The 21,916-nt window shown below is 40.4% G+C and overlaps 1 protein-coding gene and 1 long non-coding RNA gene across 2 annotated transcripts in view; one reads left to right on the top strand and one right to left on the bottom strand.

The window, feature by feature from the left end:
* The window catches only part of NIN (ninein), a 57,728-nt gene extending 37,073 nt beyond the window's left edge, over positions 1-20,655 (top strand). Inside the window, exons 19-30 of the mRNA XM_053979607.1 lie at positions 724-793; positions 1,500-1,715; positions 2,029-2,142; positions 3,322-3,444; positions 3,984-4,097; positions 5,078-5,224; positions 6,007-6,174; positions 6,770-6,919; positions 7,443-7,541; positions 10,302-10,472; positions 16,169-16,282; positions 16,946-20,655. Of these exons, the coding sequence (XP_053835582.1) occupies positions 724-793; positions 1,500-1,715; positions 2,029-2,142; positions 3,322-3,444; positions 3,984-4,097; positions 5,078-5,224; positions 6,007-6,174; positions 6,770-6,919; positions 7,443-7,541; positions 10,302-10,472; positions 16,169-16,282; positions 16,946-17,155 (1,696 nt within the window). The 3' untranslated portion in view covers positions 17,156-20,655. The remainder of the gene's footprint in view (positions 1-723; positions 794-1,499; positions 1,716-2,028; positions 2,143-3,321; positions 3,445-3,983; positions 4,098-5,077; positions 5,225-6,006; positions 6,175-6,769; positions 6,920-7,442; positions 7,542-10,301; positions 10,473-16,168; positions 16,283-16,945) is intronic.
* Positions 9,085-17,024, bottom strand: LOC128808469 (uncharacterized). Its single transcript, XR_008437471.1, has 3 exons — positions 16,887-17,024; positions 15,327-15,435; positions 9,085-9,326 (listed from the first exon to the last, which is right to left on the bottom strand). It is a non-coding gene; the product is annotated as an uncharacterized LOC128808469 (long non-coding RNA).
* Positions 20,656-21,916: the final 1,261 nt, after the last annotated feature.

The raw sequence follows: 21,916 nt of genomic DNA, 5'->3' as shown, positions 1-21,916 counted from the left end.
TTGTGCGTCAGGTGCCGTACAGATCCAAAATGGGGTTGTTTCATGGTGCTCTTGGAAATCCAGCAGGTTGACAGGTTATTCCTCATCCTTTCCCCTGCCCCAGCTTGTCCTGCCCATCCCCAGAGCCAGGCATGGGTTTAGCTGTAGGCATTGAGGTGACCCAGTAACACACACACACACTTGGGAGCTGACCTGATGCAATTATTTGTGCTTCAGCAAAGGCAGGGAGAGGCTCATCTGACAGATTATTCCAGTGGCTGGGTCTTTGGCAAGTGCAGAACCACCCATGATCCTGGGATTATTCTTCCCCTCTAGGAAAGACCCACTTGGGGCACCTTGAGAGGCTGAGCACTTGCCAAGTTGATGCAGAACAGGGATGCTAAGCAATAAATTTAAAAATATCCACAATTACCATTTCTGGTGGTGTTTAAAAAAAAAAAAAAAGCTCATTTTTGGAATCATTAAGGATGGAAAAGACCTCCAAGATCAAGTCCAACCGTTCCCCCAGCACTGCCAAGGCCACCACTGACCTGTGTCCCCAAATGCCACATCCACATGGATTTTAAACCCCTCCACCACTACCCTGGGCAGTGAAGAAACATTTCCTAATACCCAATCTAAACCTCCCCTGGCACAACTTGAGGTGATGTCCTCCTGTGCAATCTTGCAGTTGTGTATATTGATAATTGATTTTAGTGCTAATGAGCCTTCATTTTTCCATAGGCAGAAGATAGAGGCTGTGAGAAAGGAGAAGGTGGCTGTGCAGAAGATGGTGGACAACCTGAAAAAGCAGGTGTGTGGCCTGAGCCCAGAACCTTCTCTGTAGAAACCATCCCTGCATCAAAGCTGTTCCTTGGATAGTCACAAAGACAGCAGCAAACGAGCATTTTATAAATTTAAATGTTTTGATGACTGCTTAATTGCCTCTTTGGGATTGATTTGAGGCTTGCTTGACCTGCTCATAAGACAAAAGCTGTAATTGTCCACCTTACAGGCTTGAGAGCACTTTCCACAGTCAACTTGGAAAGTTTATTTTGTAGAAATACAAAGTTTAAACCTTTTGTTTTGTAGTTTTTCTGCAATTCTCTGCAGTAGCCCATGGGAAATAGAGACAGTGATTCAACCTCTACTTATTTCCCAGCTGGCTTGGTCTAGGAATTCTGCCAGTTGTATCCATGTGGCTGCTACTTTTATTTTAGGGGTGGCTTATTATAATGGGTGAAATAAAGGGATTAATTACCTTTTACATCCATGCCATCTTGGTATTACTTAGGAAAATACTTGCTCAGAATAATCTGTTAGGATAACCCTCAAAATCCTCACCAGCATGGCAAAGTGTGCTGTGTTGGGTGACTGATATGACTGGTCTCTAATTAAGGCCAATTATGACAAATTATTTGTTTGGAGTCACTTGTCAGAGTGAGACTTGTCAGACCTTAATAGAAAGGAAATATCCAAAATCTCCTTCCTGGTGTAAAATCACTGCTGTCCCCACTCAGGTGGCTGATCTGAAGACCAGGAACCAACAGCTGGACTCCGAAAATACAGAACTCAGCCAGAGGAACTCCAAAAACCAAGCAGATGTGCAGGATCTCAATCAACAGCTGGCAAGGGTGCTCAAGCAAAAGGAGAGGGAAGAGGGGAAGTGTACCCTGGAAGAATGGGAAAAGGAGAGGCTGCTGCTGAAAGAGGAACTGGAAAACTCCAAAATCGAGGTACAGGGTTTGGTAGGACATTTGGACTTCAGGGGCTTTGGAATTGGCATCCCTGTCCTGTGATGGGATTTCAAAGCTGAGCTTTGCTAAGTGCTGGCTTAAACACAGCAGCAGCCAAAAGCCAGGAGGGAAAAATGTGCAGGTTTGTCTTGAAAACACAGCTTTGTGATGCCAAATATTTCCCTGCACTTTCCAGCATGGCTGTTGTTCATCCAGTGTCATCTCAGCTCGATCCAGGGGCTGCAGCATCCTCTGCTTAAACTTTGCTCTGTGACTCTCCTAAATTGAAATCTGAGCCTTTTATTTTTTGCAGTCATCAAATATGGTGTCGTCCTTGGAGATGGATTTGTCAAAAATGAAGGTTCAAGCTCATCTACTGGAGCAGGAGAACCACATCCTCAAGCAGGAGCTGGAGAAGACAAAACAGGTATGGCATCCTATTGTGGCTATCCCTGGATCCCTGGAAGTGTCCAAGGGCAGGTTGGACAGGGTTTGGGGCAACCTGGGAGAGTGGAAGGTGTCCCTGCTTATTCCAGAGAGATTGGAACTTGATGACCTTTAAAGGTCCCTTCCAACCCAAACCCTTCTGGGATTCTATTAGAGTATAATATTTTTTCACTATCTCTTAATGGATGAAAATTAAGAGGTGGAAATAATTGATTTCTTTAAAGAAAGGTCATAAAAGTAAGGGAATGTATCTCTTCTTCAAACAGTTTCCAGGTGCAACACACAATTCTTCAAATAAGGTTGGGTTCACTTAGACTTTGCCAAAAGATTTTTGGGAGTAGTGGATCTACAAAGAGAAGCTCTGGTCAAGATTAAGATTTAAAGCTCTAATCAAGGAATAGACAGGGCAAATGGGATCCACAGGAGAACACTTCCCTGTTTAACTGCAGATAACCCACTTTAGCTCCATTTAAGGAATGAGCTCTTCCAGCATGTCCTGTCAGGGAGAATTCCTGTTGCTAAACCCATCTGGAGATATGGGAGTCTCACAACGTCTGAGGATAATTTCCTGGAGAGCTCAGTTATCTCCTGTACAAGCACAGTTCAATTGGCTGTAAATATATGCTAATAAAAACAGATAAGGAAGGCTTCAAATGAGTCAGTTCCCTGATTAGGGCTCCATAAAGTCATTTTCTGCACAGTGTAAAACACTCAGTTGAGGCACCCAGTGCTCAGGGTAGATAATGGTGTTAAAAAGCAAAAGCAGCTGAGGCCTATTCAGAAAGGAGTGGATTGTGGCTGGAGTGTAATTACAGGAGATGGAATGAGGAAAGGCAGTGATAAAGCACTGGGGCAGTTGGGAAAAGGATTGGAAGTCAGCAGTGCAGTGGTTTTCCCTTGGTGTGTTTTAACACACGGTGATTTCTATGGGATATTATGGAAAAATCCTTCCCTGTGAGGGTGGGGAGGCCCTGGCACAGGCTCCTGGATCCCTGGAAGTGTCCAAGGACACCTTGGAGCAACCTGGGATAGTGGAAGGTGTCCCTGCTTATTCCAGAGGGACTGGAATTTGATGACCTTCCAACCCAAACCCCTGATTTTCATGCCAAATTCTGTGACAGCATAAAAATGCAACTGTGAGGGTTTTTTTTTCCCACAGCTGCCCAGATGTCCTGACCTCGCTGACCTTCAAAATGAAGTTTCAAGTTTAATCACTAAAAATGAAAAGCTGCAGGAAGAGAAAGAAGCCCTGAGTGAGGAACTGAAGAGATGCATTGATAAGGTAAGAAAGGACTGCAAATCCACATCACTATGTGCTGTAAAGAGCTGTTAAAATTCCTGTATCTGTATCACCACAACCTGTAAAACTTCTCTGGATGTTTTTTCCCTCACCCTCAAGCCAAATAAAGGCTTAATTGCCACTGCTTGGATTTTTTTTTTTTTTTTCCCCTAGCTGGTCTTAGAGAGGAAAGCTTAAATTCTGGAGCACAGCTTTACTGTAATTTGATTATGTAGAAAATTCCAAACATTGCAAGGAAGAGAGGCCTGGATATAAATACTGCAGCAGAACAAGGAAGACAGTGTTCTTGGACTTTTATTGCATCTCTAACCTACTGTAACTCTGAACTGGAGCAGAGCAGTCTGCACACTGTAAATAATAATCCCATTGTGTGGAAATTTAGGGAACTGAGGGGCTTTTTGCTTTCCTGCATTTTCCTTCCTTCCTTTCTTAGCTTTAACTCCCTCTAGGGTAACCCGTGAAGTCAAACTGAGTCAAAACCAAATTCCTGAGTGAGGATTCCTGATGTAATCTCATTGCAGGTAGCTCAAGTCAGCTGCCTGGAGAGTGCAATGGGCAGCTTGAAGCAGGAGCAGAAATCCTGGGAGCAGCAGAGTCAGGCACTGAAAGCACAGCTCAGCCTCTCCCAGGACAAGGTATGAAACACTGATTTATGCTCTAACCCTGGATAAAAGCATTTTGATCATCTCCTGTAGTGCTTTTTGTCATGAAAGCCCCCTCCTGATGCCATGCAGCTGAGAATGGCTGCCTGAGGGGCTTTCAAAGGGAGGTTCTTAAAGGACAAAAGGAAACTTGTAACACACAATGAGGGGTTTTTCTCTCTACAGCCAAGTTAGAATTTTTGCCAATTCCCTCTGCCTGGTGATTCCTAAAATGCTGCAGAGACTCTGCTGTGGCTCCTCTGTCCTGGTGCAGGCTCATCCTTCCCCAGGCAGGGATGGGATCAAGTGGTTCCCTGCTTGGCTGAGCATTCCTGGAGTAGGAAGAATTCCTGCCAGGAAGAATAAACAATTCAAGGGAAAGCTTCTTTCCAGGATTATCACAGTAAATGCTCAGGGCTGGAAGATCTTTCTGGTGAATGCAGCATTGTGGCTCTATTCAAAGTGGGTGGCTGCGAGTTTGGAACAGAAAGTTGGAAAATCTTTGGAATTATAGTTTTAAGGATAGAAAATCCCTTTAAGATTGGGTCCAACCATTCCCCCAGTGCTGCCCAGGCCACCTCTGCCCCATGTCCCCAAGTGCCACATCCACCCAGCTTTTAAATCCCTTCAGGGATGGGGACTGCACCAGTGCCCAGGGCAGCTGTGCCAATGCTCAAAAACCCTTTCCATGAGGAAATTTTCCCTAATATCCAATCTCAACCTCCTCTGACACACCTTGAGGCTGTTTCCTCATCCTGTCCCTTGCTCCCCAGGAGCAGAGCCTGACCCCCTTCAGCTCCACCTTCCTGTCAGGGACTTGTGGATAGCAATAAACTCAATTTAACATTTTCAAAGGAGGAAATCAACGTTTTAACCTCACTCCTTCCATCAGAGATCCTAAATACCTGGGATACCTGATCCACACAGGGAACCTTGATCCAGCAAAAGCCAAGCTGTGCTCCTGTTCCTTCCAGGTTCAGAGCCTCAATGAAACTCTGCAGAGCACCAACCTCCAAATGTCCAGGCTGAAATCCGACCTGCAGGTGACACAGCAGGAGAAGGAAAGTCTGAAACAAGAAGTGATGGCATTGCACAAACAGCTGCAGAGCACCAGTGAAAAGGTAGAGGGCTTCAGGCATCCCAGGAGGCAGCTGTAATTATTGTATACTGGATATAATGTGCAGGTTTTAAGCTGATTTTTAAAAGCTGTATTTTAAGTGTTGAACGTGGACAGGCAATGATCGGTCCCTCTCCTGAGTCTCCATTCTTCCCTCAAAGAAACCTTTTACCAATAAAACCCCCAAATCTGTGGACAATGCATTAATTTACACCTATCAACTATAAAAATTAAACCAGTCATTGGTAGAGGATCTAATTTTCAGTGCAGCTTGGGTTTGAAAGGTACAGAATTATACCAACCTCTCAGCTAATGAGGATTTGTAACTGAAGGAGGTTGTAGACAGCAGTCTTGGGATTGCTGTTATGAATTCAGTTACTAATTTGGCTTGTTTGCCATGTAATTAAGGAATATTTAATGTCCACGTGGAAAAGAGGCTGTTTCAGAATTGTACAACAGGAGCTAAATTACAGCTATTAGTGCATAATATATAATACTGAGTTCTGTTTGGCTCCAAAGAGAGCATGAATTGGTTTTTTTTTGTGTTGCTGAACTCTGTGCACTCCTTGTGCACACAGCTATTATCCATGATTTTAGTAGAGGGAAGCACTTGGGATTTGCACATTTGATTTCTTAAGGGGAAACAGTGAGTGGGCTGGGAGGGAGATGGGAATGCTGCAACTTTGGAGCCTGCACTTACTGAAAATCCACCTAAAACCCACCTGAACAGAGCAAATGTCTGCTTCTTTGTTGAAGGCCTAACCCTGCAATTCTGTCTGTCTTAAGAACCGGGTTCTGGAAGTGGCTGTGCCTCCCTCAGGGCTGCAGGACCAGCGGGGGCCGATCCACTGGGATGAGCTGGAGCAGGAGCAGAGGCTGCTCAGGCAGGAGAACGAGAGGCTGCAGAGGGAAGTGCAGAGCACTAAAACAGACCTGGCTCACTCCAGGGAAAAGGTAAGCTGGGCAAGCTGGCAGATCACAGGAGGGCTGGGTTGGGAGCTCTGCAGGACACTCAGACCACAATGCATAGATCACAATCCAAGCAGGTTTTGAATATTTCCAGAGAATGAGACTCCACAACACTCTCAGGATATTTCTTTTCTTTAAAATACAGTCCTGGTAGTCCTTGTCCAAGATTTCAGGCCAACTTCAATTTAACAAAAAGATTGGTAATATTCCTGACGTTCTTGGGAGAACTGCAAGCTCAATTTCTTGGCTTGCAGTATAAGTGGATTATGGGGAGGACAAAGGGAAAGAAGGCCAAGATATCAAAGCAAATATGTCCAAAATACCCCAGAGTTACCCAGAGAAGCTGTGGCTGCCCTTTGATTCCTGGAAATGTCCAAGGCCAGCTTGGACAGGACTTGGAGCAGCATGGGATAGTGGGAGGTGTTCCTGCCCGTGGCAGGGGTGGGATGGGTTGGGATTTAAGGTCCTTTCCAACCTAAACCATCCTGGGATTCTGTGATTCCAAAATCAACTGGTCTTTTAGATGAAGTGGAACTATCTGGAACAGCTTTTCCCATTTGTTCATCTCTGATCTCCTCAGGTCCGACAGCTGGAATCCACAATCCTTTCCCTAAAGCACCAAAAGCACCAAAGCCAGGCAGGGATTGTCAAAGCCATAGAGCAGGAGAAGCTGAGCTTGAAGAGAGAGTGTGAACAGCTTCAGAAGGAGTTGTCATCTGCAAACAGGAAGGTGAGTTTTGGGTGGTAAACACACAAATCAGTGCAGTAGTTCCCATCTCTCAGAAGCTCAAGGGATAAGCTGTGTTTCAAGTGTTGAACATGGACAGGCAATGATCAGTCCCTGCCTTGAGTCTCCGTTCTTCCCTAAAAGAAATCTTTCGCCGATAAAACTCCCAAATCTGTGGACAGTGCATTAATTTACACCTATCAGCTGTAAAAATTAAACCAGTCATTGAGCTAATTTTCAATGCAACTTGGGTTTGAAAGGTACAGAATTACACCAGCCTCTCAGCTAAGATAACTTTCTTCTTCTGCTCTGAATTTTGTGCTCTTTGCCTCTCACAGATCTGTGTCTGGAGGAGCTGACAGGGCTCTGTGCTTCTGCTGTGAGACAGCTCTTGTAGCAAAGCACTTTTCCAAATACTCCTGGTTTTTAGACTTGAGTTGTCTTGGTATTCAGTGGTTCGTGAAGGGGAAAAACAAGTGAAATGAGAAATTGCTGCTTTTCTAAAGAAACTTTTTGTCTCTCATAGATCAGTCAGATGAATTCTCTTGAACGTGAACTGGAAACCAGCTCAGAAAACGAAGGGCTGAGAAAAAAGCAAGTCAAGCTGGATGATCAGTTAATGGAGGTACTTTTCAATCAGTGTTGACTGTGGGCCTTTATCACTATTTCATTGAATTTATTTTATTTTAAACAACTTATGGATGTGTAGCAACAGAGAAAACTAATTGAAACTAGAAGAATTAACCTCTTCTGATGTTTAACCTCATCTTTCATGAGCAAGTTGTGTGACAAACATCTGCTCTCTGAAGCACATTTTGCTTAGTCATAATTCACATATGGCTTCAGATGAAAATCAAATAGCAAAGAAATTTGTTTCTGTACTTGAGGCAAGGCTGACACTTCCCTCTTCCTTCCTAAAACATGTCACCTCAAATTTCCTATCTAATGTTTGTGTGATGCTGCTCTTAATGTAGAAACCTGTTCTTATTTCCTCTGTGAATAATTTGCTGAATTTGAGCTTAGTATTATCCAAATCATGAAAAAAAAAATCAATTTACACAGCTTACTGTTAATTTAAAGGCCCAAGTGAAAACTTTAGTGGAGATTCTTCCAAAAGCTGCTGTAGAAGTTCTGCTGGAGATGGATCATGCTGGATATCAAAATTTAGGAGTCCTTGGTTATAGGAATGGGCAACTGAATTGTGTTTAGTGTGTCCCATAAGGTCTGCCCAGACCTCCAAACTCTCTCTCAGTAGTCTTGCCTAAATTTGATGTCCTGGATTTGAGTTGAAAACATAACAATAATTTAAAAAATCCTACAATTTTGACTTGTTCCATAAGTCAGAGCATATTTTAGATGAGGCTTCTATAACACTTTATAAATGGCTTCATGTTTTTCATCAAATGGGAGCCATTAGGCTGAAAATCCTATGTAATTAGTAATAAAACTGTAAAAACCTAATTAGAAAAGATGAGATTTGGACAAGTTAATGAAAAGACTGTTTCTATTCCCTGTGAATTTATTTATATAGTCTTAATTAAGCTTTGGGAAAATGCCAAACACTTAAACCCATAAACATCCAGCCTGGGATTGCCTTTTCTCCCGAAATGTGTATTTCGAACGTGCAGGATTTTGTTCCTCCTGGAAACCTTTTCCCAGCAGGTGTGTACAACATCCACTCAGTGATTTGTGACTTCTAACTCTCTCTTTTGTGCCTGTTCTCCTTTTGTCCATGGCTAACCTGGCTAGAACTCAGTGGTTGGAACTAGCAGAGAAGGGGGCAGTTCTCTCTCTGAAATAGTGTGCGAAGGTAGAGCAATCATTTTTCATCTACGCCCATAGCATGGAGAAAACACTCCTTTTTTTTTTTTTTTTTTTTAATGGATTTCTTTTCTTTTTATTCCATGCATCTCTTAAGTAAAGAAGCCACTATTCATTTCAATGTCAATTCTGGACAGCTGCAGCAGGTTCTTTGTGGTTAATGTGTTGTGCAGTGTGGCTCTGTACCCCGAGGAGCTGCGTGTTCCTAAGGGGTTGCCATGAAAAAGGACACAAGTCATCCCATTGCATCCAAAAGAATTAAAATTGGAAGTGGGAGAATGAAAAGTGGCTTCCTGCTACCCCATTGCCTGTGAGGCTTGAAGGTGTTTGCATATTTACCTCTGGTGCTTGCATGCTTTTCCACCAGACTGCCCAATGTTTCCTTAAATTAATTAATTTCTGATCCCACTTGGCATCATCCTCATAGTTTAGCAAGCTCATGGTTGTTCCATTTTCTTCCACAGATGAATACAGCAGGGCTATATTGTTTTCATTGTTCTTTCATTAGTAATTATTTTTAAGATGCTGTTAACACTAATTGTCTGTTTCCTCATTAGTTACTCATGTGCTTTACAACTTGACAGGAACCCTTAAAGAAATTCCACCAAAAGTTTATTATTTTCATTGTTTATATTGTCAGGAAAAGAACAGCTCCTTTACAGACAAAGAGAACCCCTAAATAACTTTAAAAAGTACAAATAGTTTTATTTTGAAATATTTATAAATCTGTTTTCTGTTTGCCTGGACCAGCAGAGATAGGGATGGTAACAGGGCCAGAAGAGTGTGAAAAATATTTACAGTTAGAGATGAAGTCAGTAACTGAAATATTATCCAAATTGATAATTTTGCCAGTTGTGAAAGGGAATTAAAATCAGTTGTGAAAGGAAAATGAAAATCACCAAGATAATCTTATACACCTTTTCCTAAGGGAACAGAGTAATGGTTTTAAGGCAACAGGACCTTTATGGAAAGAAATTATTAATGCTACACAAACTGCAAATGAATTTGTCTGAACCTTAAGGGTTTTTACTGTCCAGCTCTGGTCCTTTTTAGTATAATTAACTCTTCCAACTGTGGGTTACTTACCTGGGTTTTGCTTTAGTCTGGAAAAAGTCTAAATTATTTCACATGACTCTCTTAGCTCTTAATATCTCCACAGTTAGGAGTGAACATTAGGAAATATCTATAGGGTGTTATACACTGAATTCTGAACATAATATCAGAAATAACTGTTCCTTTTCCATCCTAAAGACTAGAAATAACCAGCACAACTGATAATCAGCACAACTTCAGCCTTCCCCTTGAAATGGGAAATTATTGCTACTTAAAGCTCACCAACTAAACTTTGATAGGAATTCATCAAAAACTCAGTGACTTTTATAACTCAGGCCTGAAATGATGAATCAAAGCCCAGCTTCCTTTGTGTGAAATTCCATCTTTTTGCCTGTCGCCGAGTCCAGGCTCCTTTCTCTTGCACACGAAAAATCTGAGAGCAAGCTGCTCCTGGAGCAGCCCCTGGCAGAGGGAGCAGGTGCTGATGGTTGGGATATTTTGGGTTTTCCAGCTGCTCCAGTCCGGGGGGATGCGTAGCCAGAGCTCCCAGCAGCAAGGCTGTGCCACGGTGCCCAGGGAACAATTCCTGCAGCTCCAGCAGCAGCTGCTCCAGGCAGAGAGGAGGAGTCAGCACCTCCAGGAAGAGCTCGAGAGCAGACCCTCGGGGACAAACATGCAGCAGGTAAGGTGCCCCCCACCTTGGAAGTGAAGATTTTTAAAGTATTTGGTTTTAGTTGTCTTGAGGTTTTTTGGGTTTTTTTTGTTTTTTTTTTAATTCTGGTGAGATCCATTCTCTGTTTATGCCAGTTCAAAAATTAAATTCCATGGCAGCAAGGATATGTGCAAAAAATGCTGTTTAGTATGGTTAGCCTGAGCCAGAGCTTTGTTCTGAAGTCCTCTGAATTTTTTTGAGAGCAAACCACTCCCATCCACATTTAACTGGCTTTTCTCCTTCTGCTCCATGTGCAGTGAGTGTTTTTAGAGGCTTTTTTTTTTTTAAAATCTCCTGACCGTGTCTGGAACTATTATTTTTAAAATACACCACACCAGATATTGCACAGGCATCCATCACATAAAATCCTAATTTGGGCTGTTGCTGTCACATGGAGTTGTGTCAGTTGTAGCAGAGCAGAACACAAATTAATCCTTTTTTCTAAGTTTTTTCCTAATCCTTTTTCTCCCTGATTTGGCCATGAGACAAGACACTGTTACTGTTGTACAGAAACTTCAACACTGGCATTTCTGAGGGAAAACCAATTCCAAGGAAGATTAATTCATCCACTGCCCACATTGGGCAGAGTCACTTTTAGTGTTGATTTTTTTACCTTTTAAAACTGAACTATAGGCAACAGAAAGGTTTGCATCTGCCATATAAAAATGGCCAAATGATCCTTTTCTTCAAAAAGTAATTGGATCTCTAAATCTCTAAAGCTTTGACTCAGGCCAAATAAGGTCTTAAAATAATATTACAGTTCTACCTTATGAGAAAAGATAAAACTCTAAGTAACCTAAATGTATATTTAGTATTTTATCTGTTTTAGATTAGATATTTATTTAGATTTCTACTTAGATTAGATGAATAAATTAAATAAAATACTATTAGCTATTTATTCATCTGGTAGCAGGAAAAAAAACACTCCTCTTATATTTTAAATGTAGATTGCAATTATACTTTAAAATTATACCTTCAAAGTCTTGGTCTTATTATTTTAAGCTCAAAAATGTCTGAATGTGGTAATAGGTATTCCAGAAAAAAAGGTATTATGGAGAGAGTGTAGGCAGTAACCAGTTTTTAAAGTATCCAAAACTTGGAGTTAATTTTTTTTAAAGAAAGGCATAAAATGAAAATGTTTCCTTAAAAAATAAAAGCAAATAATTTCAGGTTAAGTAGAAAAAAAATTGATTGTAAGGTTCCTTTTCAGAAGTGCATCATCACAGGCTGATGCACTTGGTCCTGTACCATGGGGAGCAAAATGTGCAGTTTAATTTAAAAATCAATCAAAGCCATATTGCAGCAGTGGCAAAAGGAATGTGCTGGGATTGCATTAGGAGTGATGAGCTGGTAATTTAGATTTTGGAACAATCTGCAAACGAGTCACATCCTGGAACTTGCAGTTCTAGAGATGAATTGCTCCTGCATTTCCTGGAAAAGCTTTGTGACTTTAAAAATACTTAGAGAAGCTGTGCTAATATTTGCTGTCAATGCACTAATGCACTTAATCCTTTTGATTTTCTTCCATTTTTCCTTAAAATGAGTGGATATTCTGGTTTTATAACACCCTTTTTTTGCTGCATAACTTTCTAAATCATGATTAAAAACCTGCAGTTACAAACAAAGCCAGATTTGTTTGTCTCCACTTTGTAAGCACCTCCTGCTTGAGTCTCTGTTGATTTTTCTTTGCCATCCTGATTTTTAGGGTTTAACATTTAGTTGAGCTCATGTCCCTTTTAATGTCCCCTTCAGCACCCTGAAAGCTTCCATCCTAATCCCTCTCCATCATCCTTTCACCAGTGAGTACAAGGTCAGGTTATCTCCATGCTTTCTGTGTAAAATGAATCATTTAGTTCTGCTGCTGCTTTGCTTTTTGCAGCTTTCTTAGATCCTGTGTAACGAGGCATCCAAAGTTATCCTCGTGTTTTTTTTTTTTTTTTTTTCTCTTAATGGAATTATTTTGTGTTTATCCTGCTTTGCAGTTCTCATTGCTTTTTGATCCTGGTTGTCTGTGGTTTTTTCATTCATTTTACAGTCAGTCCTCAGTTATTTTCACCCAAAGGCTGCTGTTACATGTTTAAATTTCACTAAATTAAATTAAATTATAACTCCTGAGCTGTTTGTACTGTGTTAACCTGTCTGGACTCTCCTGAATTTCCAGTGACTGTTTCTGCTGTGTCCAGTGCTGTGATCACCTCATATCCCTTTCCCAATTACTAATTTTGGGAGCCTGTTAATTACCCAATATTCCCTAAAGTTTGCCTAGCATTGATTAATATTTGAGTTGCTCAGTTCCCCCTTTGTACAGCTCTTTATTTCAAATTTCATATCACCTCTGACCAGCTGCTTGTTTACTCTGAGGAAAAAACAACAAGGCTTGAGATAGAAATGCAAAATTTTCAAAGGAGGGCCAGTTTGGCTACATTTTCCCCAAATGCTTGTCAATCTGAGATTTTATATATATATATATATTAAATATATATTTATATATAACATTTGGATAAATTTTTCCCAAATGCTTGGCAATCTGTGAGATTTTATTTTTATATATATATATTAAATATATATTTATATATAATGTTTGGATACATTTTTCCCAAATGCTTGTCAATCTGTGAGATTTTATATAGATATTTTTAAAGATATATATTATATTTATATATAGTGTTTGGCTACATTTTTTCCAAATGCTTGTCAATCTATGAGATTTTATATATATATTTTTTAAATATATATTTATATATAACATTTGGATAAATTTTTCCCAAATCCTTGGCAATCTGTGAGATTCTATATAGATATTTTTAAAGATAGGTATTATATTTATATATAGTGTTTGGCTACATTTTTCCCAAATGCTTGGCAATCTATGAGATTATATATATATATATATATATATATCATATATTTATATATAACATTTGGATACATTGTTTCCAAATGCTTGGCAATCTGTGAGGTTCTATATAGATATTTTTAAAGATATATATTATATTTATATATATTTTTTTTCCCAAATGCTTGGCAATCTGTGAGGTTTTATATATACTATATGAGATTTTCATGCTATAAATGAGACTTTTAGAGAGAGAGAGAGGAGGATTTCCTCTAAAAAAACTTTGCTAACTTGATCACTTCCACTGATCTTCTAAAAACCATGGATGAGAGTCCTTAGATGTAGAAAATACCCCTCAATCTCCCAGCTGTGTAGTGCTAACATGAATATTTACAGCTATAAAATAGAAGATACTCTGCACGTTTTTTCTCTGTGTGTGTGTGTGGTTTTTTTTTTGTCCTGTGTTGCTTGCTTTGCTTGTATTGGTGATTTTTTATTTTTTTTTGCTTGAAGTGTTCATGTTTTGAAGAACCACCTGGATATCAGGGTGAAGTATTGCCACTTGCCTTCTTTCTCTAGGCTTTGCTACCGGAGCAGCGAGCAGTGCATGCAGATTCCTACCGGAGGATCGGGCACCTCTGACACCTCTGGCTGCTTTTGATCCCATTCCTTTCCCATGATAAACACACTAAAACACAGAACTGGCATAAGCTGAGAAACTTTTGAGGATCAAATTCTTTTTTTTTTTTTTTCCCTTTTATTTTCCTTTTTTTGTTCCAAAAAAAAAAAAAAACCAGCAAAAAAAAAAAAGTCTCCGCAGTGTTACTTTCTTATTTATTTGTCTAGAAGCTATTTTGTGAAAGCTCAGAAGCTTCCAGAAGCTTTTTTTAAAATTTGTTACAAACGGGTTTAATTTATGTTATTTAAAATGTGCAGTTGTTCAGTATGGGAAAGAGCCTATTTTTCTCAAATGGTACTAATTTTATATGAGATTTGAAGAAAACCTGGGGTATTTATACTGCATTTTTTGTATAAGATGTATAAACTTTTTAACAGGGAAAGATGACTTTTTTTTGGATGTAAATGAAAAATAAAATCTTTTTTTAAGCATAATGTCTCTTGTCTTCATAGAAATCAATAATTTCCACTTCAGGAATGAACAAGTTTTAGACTAAATATTTATCTTTGATAATGAACATTGTTAAATCAGGACTTCTGGGAAATATTTGTGGTGGGGATGTACTGGAGTACAGAAACTCAGCTTTTCTTCAGCAGATGTACCTGAAAATTTAGGAAAATGAGGGATCTTCTACTGCTGTGGCCATAAAATAAAAAGGGAAAATTATTGGGGAAAACTCTGGAGTTTTTATTTTGTCTCAAACTAGGATTTTAATAAAATTGCATTAATTTATTAGGATTTATTTAATTAATCCTAATTTAGTTAAATTAGGATTTTAATACTTTAATAGTTCAGCAAAACACCTCTTTTAAGGTCTATGATTTTTCTAGCTGGAGCTATGAACCATTTCAGCTGTTTGCTTGTAAAGATCTTTTTTCTTCTATTTTTAATGGCCTTAAAGCTGCTGCCTGAGCTGACTTCTCTCATTTAACATGAAAGAATGTGAAGTGAGAATATTTAAGGCAAAAAAAACCCCAGGGATCACAGGTATTGAGACCTCTCTTAATTCTTCTTTTCCACATAATTACTCACTCAGGGCTCCTACAACCAATGGGAAGTGGAATGGTGAATTCCAGGGTTTTGAATTCCAATGAAATTCCATTAATTCAGAAAAATATCCACTCCATCCATGCTGTAAAACTGTTTTCTATGTGACTCTAATGTAAGCTTTTTAATTGAAATGAATTATCACATAACTTCATACACAGATTTTAATTTCTGATGCTACAGCAAATAAAATGTTGAGTGAGCTTAAATCAGCCCCCCAGGGGAATAATTTTTGTAGGGTTTTAAGTGAGGAACTCCCTACCTGAAGCAGATTTTCATTTATCCTCCTCCACAGGTGGGATGGGTTTGGGTTTGAAGGTGTTTTATTTTGGGTTGGTGCTTTCTCAAAGTTTATCTCCTCAAATGGCTGCCTGGAATTTGAGTAACAAACCAGCATTAAAAGAAAGTCTCCATTTTCCTGCAGTCAGTGTTTAAAATCTAAATGAGTTCTTTTGTAATTCCTGATGTTTCTTATTTATTTGGGGAAAATTTCCCTCAGGTGTTGGTGTAAAGGTCTCATGACACAGAATTATGATGCTTTTAGTTACACTGTCACCTTGCTGAAGAAAAAGAAGAAAAACCAGTTTAGGGTTATGAAAACTAATCTAAAAAGATGTAAAAAATGAAGTTTGTAATCCTACTTTTTTTGGATATTACTCCATTTCAAGGGGTCTCTGGCATGGGAGAGTTACATTTTCAAACATGACCTTGTGACTTCACCTTGTTTTTATTCTAAAACCATTAAATTGGCCTTTTGTTTCCCACATTCATCAGAAATTAGGCAGCACCAAAGAACAAGAAAAGGAAATTATCCAGCTCTGACTTCCAGACAATACAGAACATAGAATTTTTATGTAATTCTTCCTTGATTTGAAAATTTCAAGTGTAACTTGCTTGGAAAACCAGTGCAATGCTGAAAGTGTCCTTTAAGTGCTGCCATAATATTTTGCTTCTATGAAGGGTTTATTAATTTAGTTGTCTCTAACCCAGACTGAAGTGTGGAGGGCCACCAGTTTTCTGGAGCATAAACTGGAAAAACAAAATCGACTGGTGAATGGGGAACTGATTTTTAAGTGATTTTTTCACATAAATGTTGCTTTCCAGGGGGGTCATGAGCAGCTTCTAAAAATGATGGAAGAGCGGATGATGGATGTGGAGCAGAAATTAAGGCTTGTGAAGAGGCTTCTCCAAGATAAAGTAAATCAGCTGAAAGAACAAGTAAGTGTTCTTGGACTTCCTCAAACCTTCCCCATTCCTCCTGTAAACCCCTAAGTGGGCAAAAGCTGCCAAGCTGTTGTTCAGAATAAAGTTAAAAGTGGTTTTATTTAATGCTTCAGAGCTCAGCTACAGCATAGTTGCCCAAAACTTCATAAAACTCCAAACTGGGGACTGAATCCACTACTCATTGATTTCCTAAATCAAGAAACAAAAATCAAATTTCAGCTGAGGATGCTAACTGGAAAAGGATGCTTAGAAAAGGAGGAAAAAAACAATTTCCTGAGGAGAAAATATTGATTCTTTTGAGGCCTCCTGCCCCAAATTCATCCTGTGTTTGATGTAGTTTTGGGGTTTTTGGAAGTCTCTCTGTGGGATCACTGGGCTTGTGGTTTCTCTCGTGCACCAAATTTATCCTTAGAGGATAAATGCTGTAAAGGAGAATTCACCTGGAAAAATATATTTGAAACCCTCTGTTATCTACCCCGTCTCCTTAAAAAAAACCTTTCCAGTCTTAAAACTTTCACAGCATCTCTAAAGACCCTGGGTTTTTAATGAGGGGAGTGGGGTTTTACTTTGATATTTGAGCTATAATTAACACTCTCACCTTCCTTTGGCGTTTTTATTTGCCATTTGCTGAGTGCCTGTGTCCCATTCCCAACGCAGCTTTCCAAGAACACCAAGGCAGATGCCATGGTCAAGGATCTCTACGTGGAGAACGCGCAGCTGCTGAAGGCGCTGGAGGTGACGGAGCAGAGGCAGAAAACTGCAGAGAGGAAAAATTATTTACTGGAAGAGAAAATTGCCAACCTCAACAGAATAGTGAAGAACTTGGCCTCCCCCTCCTTCAGCCCAGCAGCAGAGATCAGGTCATAGCAAAGCTGTTGTGTGTCACAGCCCCGTGCACTTTACTGAAATGGGAATATTTCAGCTTCTCACTGCGTTGCCTTTTCTTACTGAATGAGTTTTAGTTACAAATGCCTCCCCAGAGAGCACAGAGCTGATTCCCAAAATGGACACTACCAAAGGAGAGTTTTGTTGGTTCCTAAACTGGGTTTCTGCTAAGTTTTGCCTAAAAATAATCATCACTATGTAAAAAAAAAAACCAAAACCAAACTTACATTTTTCTAGGTTAACTAGGTTTGGCTTTCATTTAAAATCCAAATTCTGAGTTTCCTGTAATGGATCATCTAGATTGAAGCAAGGGCCTAGAGTAAACTCAGATTGTTGAACTGAAAACTTAACAATGTTTTCAGCTTTCTAAAATACTTCATGCTCCAAACCTAGAAATGCTGATGGGTCAGTCTTCAACACTGTCAGCAAAAATGTTATTGAAGGCAAGACTTTGCTGGTTGTGGGCTGTGTCCTGTAAACTGATTCTGGTTTCTCTAAAGCAACTATTCATTAGGCTTCTGGGTTGTTCTTCATGGCTGTTTCTCTGCAGAGCTCAGAAAAAAAGAGGTTTATTTAAAATATAGAACTAGACTACTGCCTCCAACTAAGTGTGACAGTATTTCATCTGAAGACATTTCCCAACTAGCAAATAAAGACTATTATTTCCTTTTTTTTTTTAAGCTGTGCTGCCAGACAACTCTGAATTGTAGAGGTCCTACTGGTTTTGCATATGGAAATAAGTTAAACCAAGGAAGAGTCACTCAGCAGAAGCCAAGATGGGAGTTTTGTTTATGTGATTTGTAAATTCAGTAAAGCAGTGCAGTTATTAAACAGCTGGCAGAAGAATGAAGAGGGGGCACTTGGATGATTTTGTCAGTGAGATCCTGGTGTTGGAACCCTCATGGACATGGAGCTTTGCCAGGAATGCAGTACTTGTTCTGACCTGAGGAATCATTTGGAAAAGTCTTTTGTGTTAATCCTAGTGCAGAACCTAAGCCTGTCATTAGTTGTGAAGAAACACATTCAGTGTCATTATGAAGAACTCAGGGAGTAACAGCCTAAATCAGCTTCCTTCAGCTATAAATGTGGGTATTAAAGTCAGCAGAGGGAGATAAACACACCTTAGGGAAAGCAGGATAAACCAAACTGGATTTGGGTGAGTATTTCCTTGGTGCTCCAAGTTGCAGAGGGGCATCAAGGTTTGGGATGAGGCTGGTACCTCCTTTTGGATCAGGGGAGAAATGCAGATTTTTGGGAACACCTTCAGGACAGAGGGAAGCAGCTGGGTAAGAGCCTGCCTGCTCAAGGGTGTGTGTGTTAACCTGCCCTGCCTCCCCCAGAGCAGGCAGGCCCAAATTAAACGCTCTAAGTCAAACTGGGGCCACTCTGGAATACTTGAAACTGGACCTCTTAAAATGCAGGTGATTGGGAGGGGGAGGAAGAGGTGTTTTGTCTCAGAGACCCCTGGCAAGCTGATCATTCTGTCAGGAGCCAAAAGTCCTCCAGAAACTGGGCTAACACTGCCTGCAAGCTGTGGAGGAGCCTCTGGAAAATGTTCTACTGTGTGCTGAGAGGATGTTCCCTGTGTCTCTGGGGGTACTTACCAATTTTGGGAGGGTTTGTGGACTGAGCTAGGCACAGGAAGTGACTTTTTCCTCCTCCTTTTCCTCCTCTATTGCTTTGTGCAGACCACAAAGTGGAAATGGAAATAGAATCATGGAAGAACATCATGTTGGAGTCTTGATAAATTATTTCACTGCTGTGCTCTTCTAAATGCATAGAGTGGAGATTTCTCCAAGTCATCCCAAATTCAAGGATTTACAGATTTTTTTGCAGAGGCTGCAAAAATATTTTCACAAACTGGAAATGTCTTATATTGATAGAAATCTGAGGGTTTAAAAAGCTGAAGTGGTGATTTCTTGGTACTTTTATCACCAAGTGGTCTGAGTTACATGATAATAAATCTCTGTGTGGGTACCAGGGCTGTGTGTTGGCAAAGTGGGAACTGAGCACACCCTAAACCCATGCTCTGGAAATTAGCAAAGTTCCAAAATATTTCCAGGAAACAAAAGAAATGAGGTTCAGAACTGTATTTGGAAAAAAAATATTATCTAGTACATTTTAAGACTATTTCATACCTTGACCTTGATTTATTTGTGTCTGTGACCGAAATCTAAAAGGAAGGAATGAATATTTCACTTAAATTATTGTGCAGTTACTTTCATGTTGCTCAATTTAAAGGCTGGACTACTTAACTAATTCTTTTAATCTCCTGGTAGTTAACAGGCTTTCATAAACCAAACACAGACATTGCTAGAGCACAGCAGTAAAAAGGGAGGAGCAGAAATAGGGAAAAGGGACTTTTGGCTTTTCCCTTTATCCTACCTTGCTGTACTTCTCTTTCACTAAACTTCAAAAAGAAGAGAGAGGAGGAGGAGGAAAACGTCCTGTTGGTAAATACTTTTGAGGCAAAACTCCAATTTCACTGGAAGATTTGTGTGGATTCATTCTCAGAAGTGCCTTTTGCCTCCCTGTGCTGGACTGGCTCGGTTGCCACAGGACAATTCAGGACAATTCCCTTCCCAAAAGGAGGGATCAGAGAAAGGCAGCGCTGCTTCCAAACGGGTGGCACGTTGCTCCTGAATTGTGTCAGCTCAGAAAGAGAAGCAGCTGTTTTACAAAGTCCAGGCTACTGAAAATAAGCATAAGAAACACATAATTTATTAAGCATTAGGGGTGTTTTGTGCATGAATGTGTCTCCTATGCAGAATAGGCAGAAAAACCAAAGTATTTAATGTTACTTTTGCAGTCAAAAATCACTGAACTTTTTGGCCTTGTTCCTACAACAGGTCCTGCCACGTCAGATATGAACTACTTCATCACCAGAAGGTGTTTTAAATGTTTTCAGCTCTTACTTCATGAATCACTGTGAAAATAAAGGCACATAGACATTTCAGGTCGGGGGTTTTGGAAGGGGACAGACCCCCAGGTTAAACAGAGGTGTACAAAATTCACGCAGTTGAAGTGCTGCTTGTCAATTTAGAATGATTTAAAAGTCTACATTGTGGCACATGCTCCAAGTAGTACTTTATATACAAGGAAAAAATTGAGTTGTTTGAATTCTGGTTGGGGAAAGGAACAGGATTTTAACATATTTGATTTTTAGCCAGGTTATGTGTTAGGTACAGCAGGGGGGAACAGTCTGGATTGATCAAGAGTAAAATCCTTTTGTTTACTTCCAGCAAATGCCATCCCTGTCACTCAGGTTTTCCATCATTTACCTGTCCAATCTCCTGTTCGGTGTCGTTTCATGACAAACAACTTCTGTATAAAGGAAAACAAATGTATATATATTTTTTTTCTATTGAGTTTGTTTTGTTCTGGTGTAATATATTGTCCTTAGAACATCATGTAAAGCTGAGAGAGGAAGCAACTGACACATTATTTATAATGAGCATAAAAAAATACATTAATGTACGATGCATACTTGTGTCTTTTCGTTTTCTATCCAACATGAAAATAATAGAATAATTTGGGTTGGGAGGGATCTAAAGCCCATCCATTCCCATTCCTGCCATGGCAGGGACACCTTCCACCATCCCAGGTTGTTCCAAGCCCTGTCCAAGCTGGCCTTGGACATTTCCAGGGATCCAGGGGCAGCCACCACCTCTCTTCCCATGGATGTTGTAAACACTTCAAGTACTATCTGCAAGTTTATCAAAGGCATACACAATAATAAAAAGGATGGTTTGATGACGCTGTTGAGCAGGACGGGAACAGAGAACTCCAGATCAGAAGGCAAAGAAAATGAGCTCTGATTTATTTCAAATGCACCGCTCTATATGTAGAGAACATCGTGCAGACGAATTTCATTGGTCTTAGAGTGAAAACATCCCACACCATTGGTGTGCAGTGAATGACGCACAGCAGCAGGACATATCTATAAACAATGTGAACAACAAGATAGATTAGAGAATTATTTACATTCTTTCCCAACTGTTTCCCAGGCTCTTGCCTGGTTAGAAAACCTTTCTCTTTCTCTCTGACTGAGCTGAGAATATCCACAGTTTGACAGCTCTGAAAAAGTAGTTTCTTGCATTACAAAAGTATGAAATTGAAGTGTAAAAAACTGACAGGTAGTGAACATACCTTGGCTGTTCTTGGCTGTGTCCAGTTCTCATGACAAGAAACTGAGGGGTTGGAGCTTGTCCAGGGAAGGGAACGGAGCTGGAAATGGGTCTGGAGCTCCAGGAGAGGCTGAGGGAGCTGGGAAGGGGCTGAGCCTGGAGCAAAGGAGGCTCAGGGGGGACCTTGTGGCTCTGCACAGCTCCTGACAGGAGGGGACAGCCGGGGGGGTCGGGCTCTGCTCCAGGGAACAGGACAAGAAGGAACGGCCTCAAGCTGTGCTAGGGGAGCTTTAAATGGGATATCAGAGAAAATTTCTCCACAGAAAGAGTTGTCAGGTAGCGGAAGGGGCTGCCCGGGGAGTGCCCATCCCTGGAGGCGCCCAAGGAAGGCCTGGATGTGGCACTGTGGGCTGGGGGCATCGGGCACAGCTTGGACTCGCTGGTCTCGGAGGTCTTTTCCAACCTCAACGATTCAGTGATTCTGTCCCTGTGGGTTTCGGTTATCCCGGGCTTTCTGTTATCCCGGGCTTTCTGTTATCCCGGGGTTTCTGTTATCCCGGCTTTCTGTTATCCCGGCTTTCTGTTATCCCGGGCTTTCTGTTCTGGCGGGCTCCCG

The sequence above is a fragment of the Vidua macroura genome, chromosome 6 (assembly GCF_024509145.1).
Source record: "Vidua macroura isolate BioBank_ID:100142 chromosome 6, ASM2450914v1, whole genome shotgun sequence".
NCBI lineage: Eukaryota > Metazoa > Chordata > Aves > Passeriformes > Viduidae > Vidua > Vidua macroura.
The sequence above is the reverse complement of the archived record's forward strand: the minus strand, read 5'-3'. Positions and strand labels throughout refer to the sequence as shown.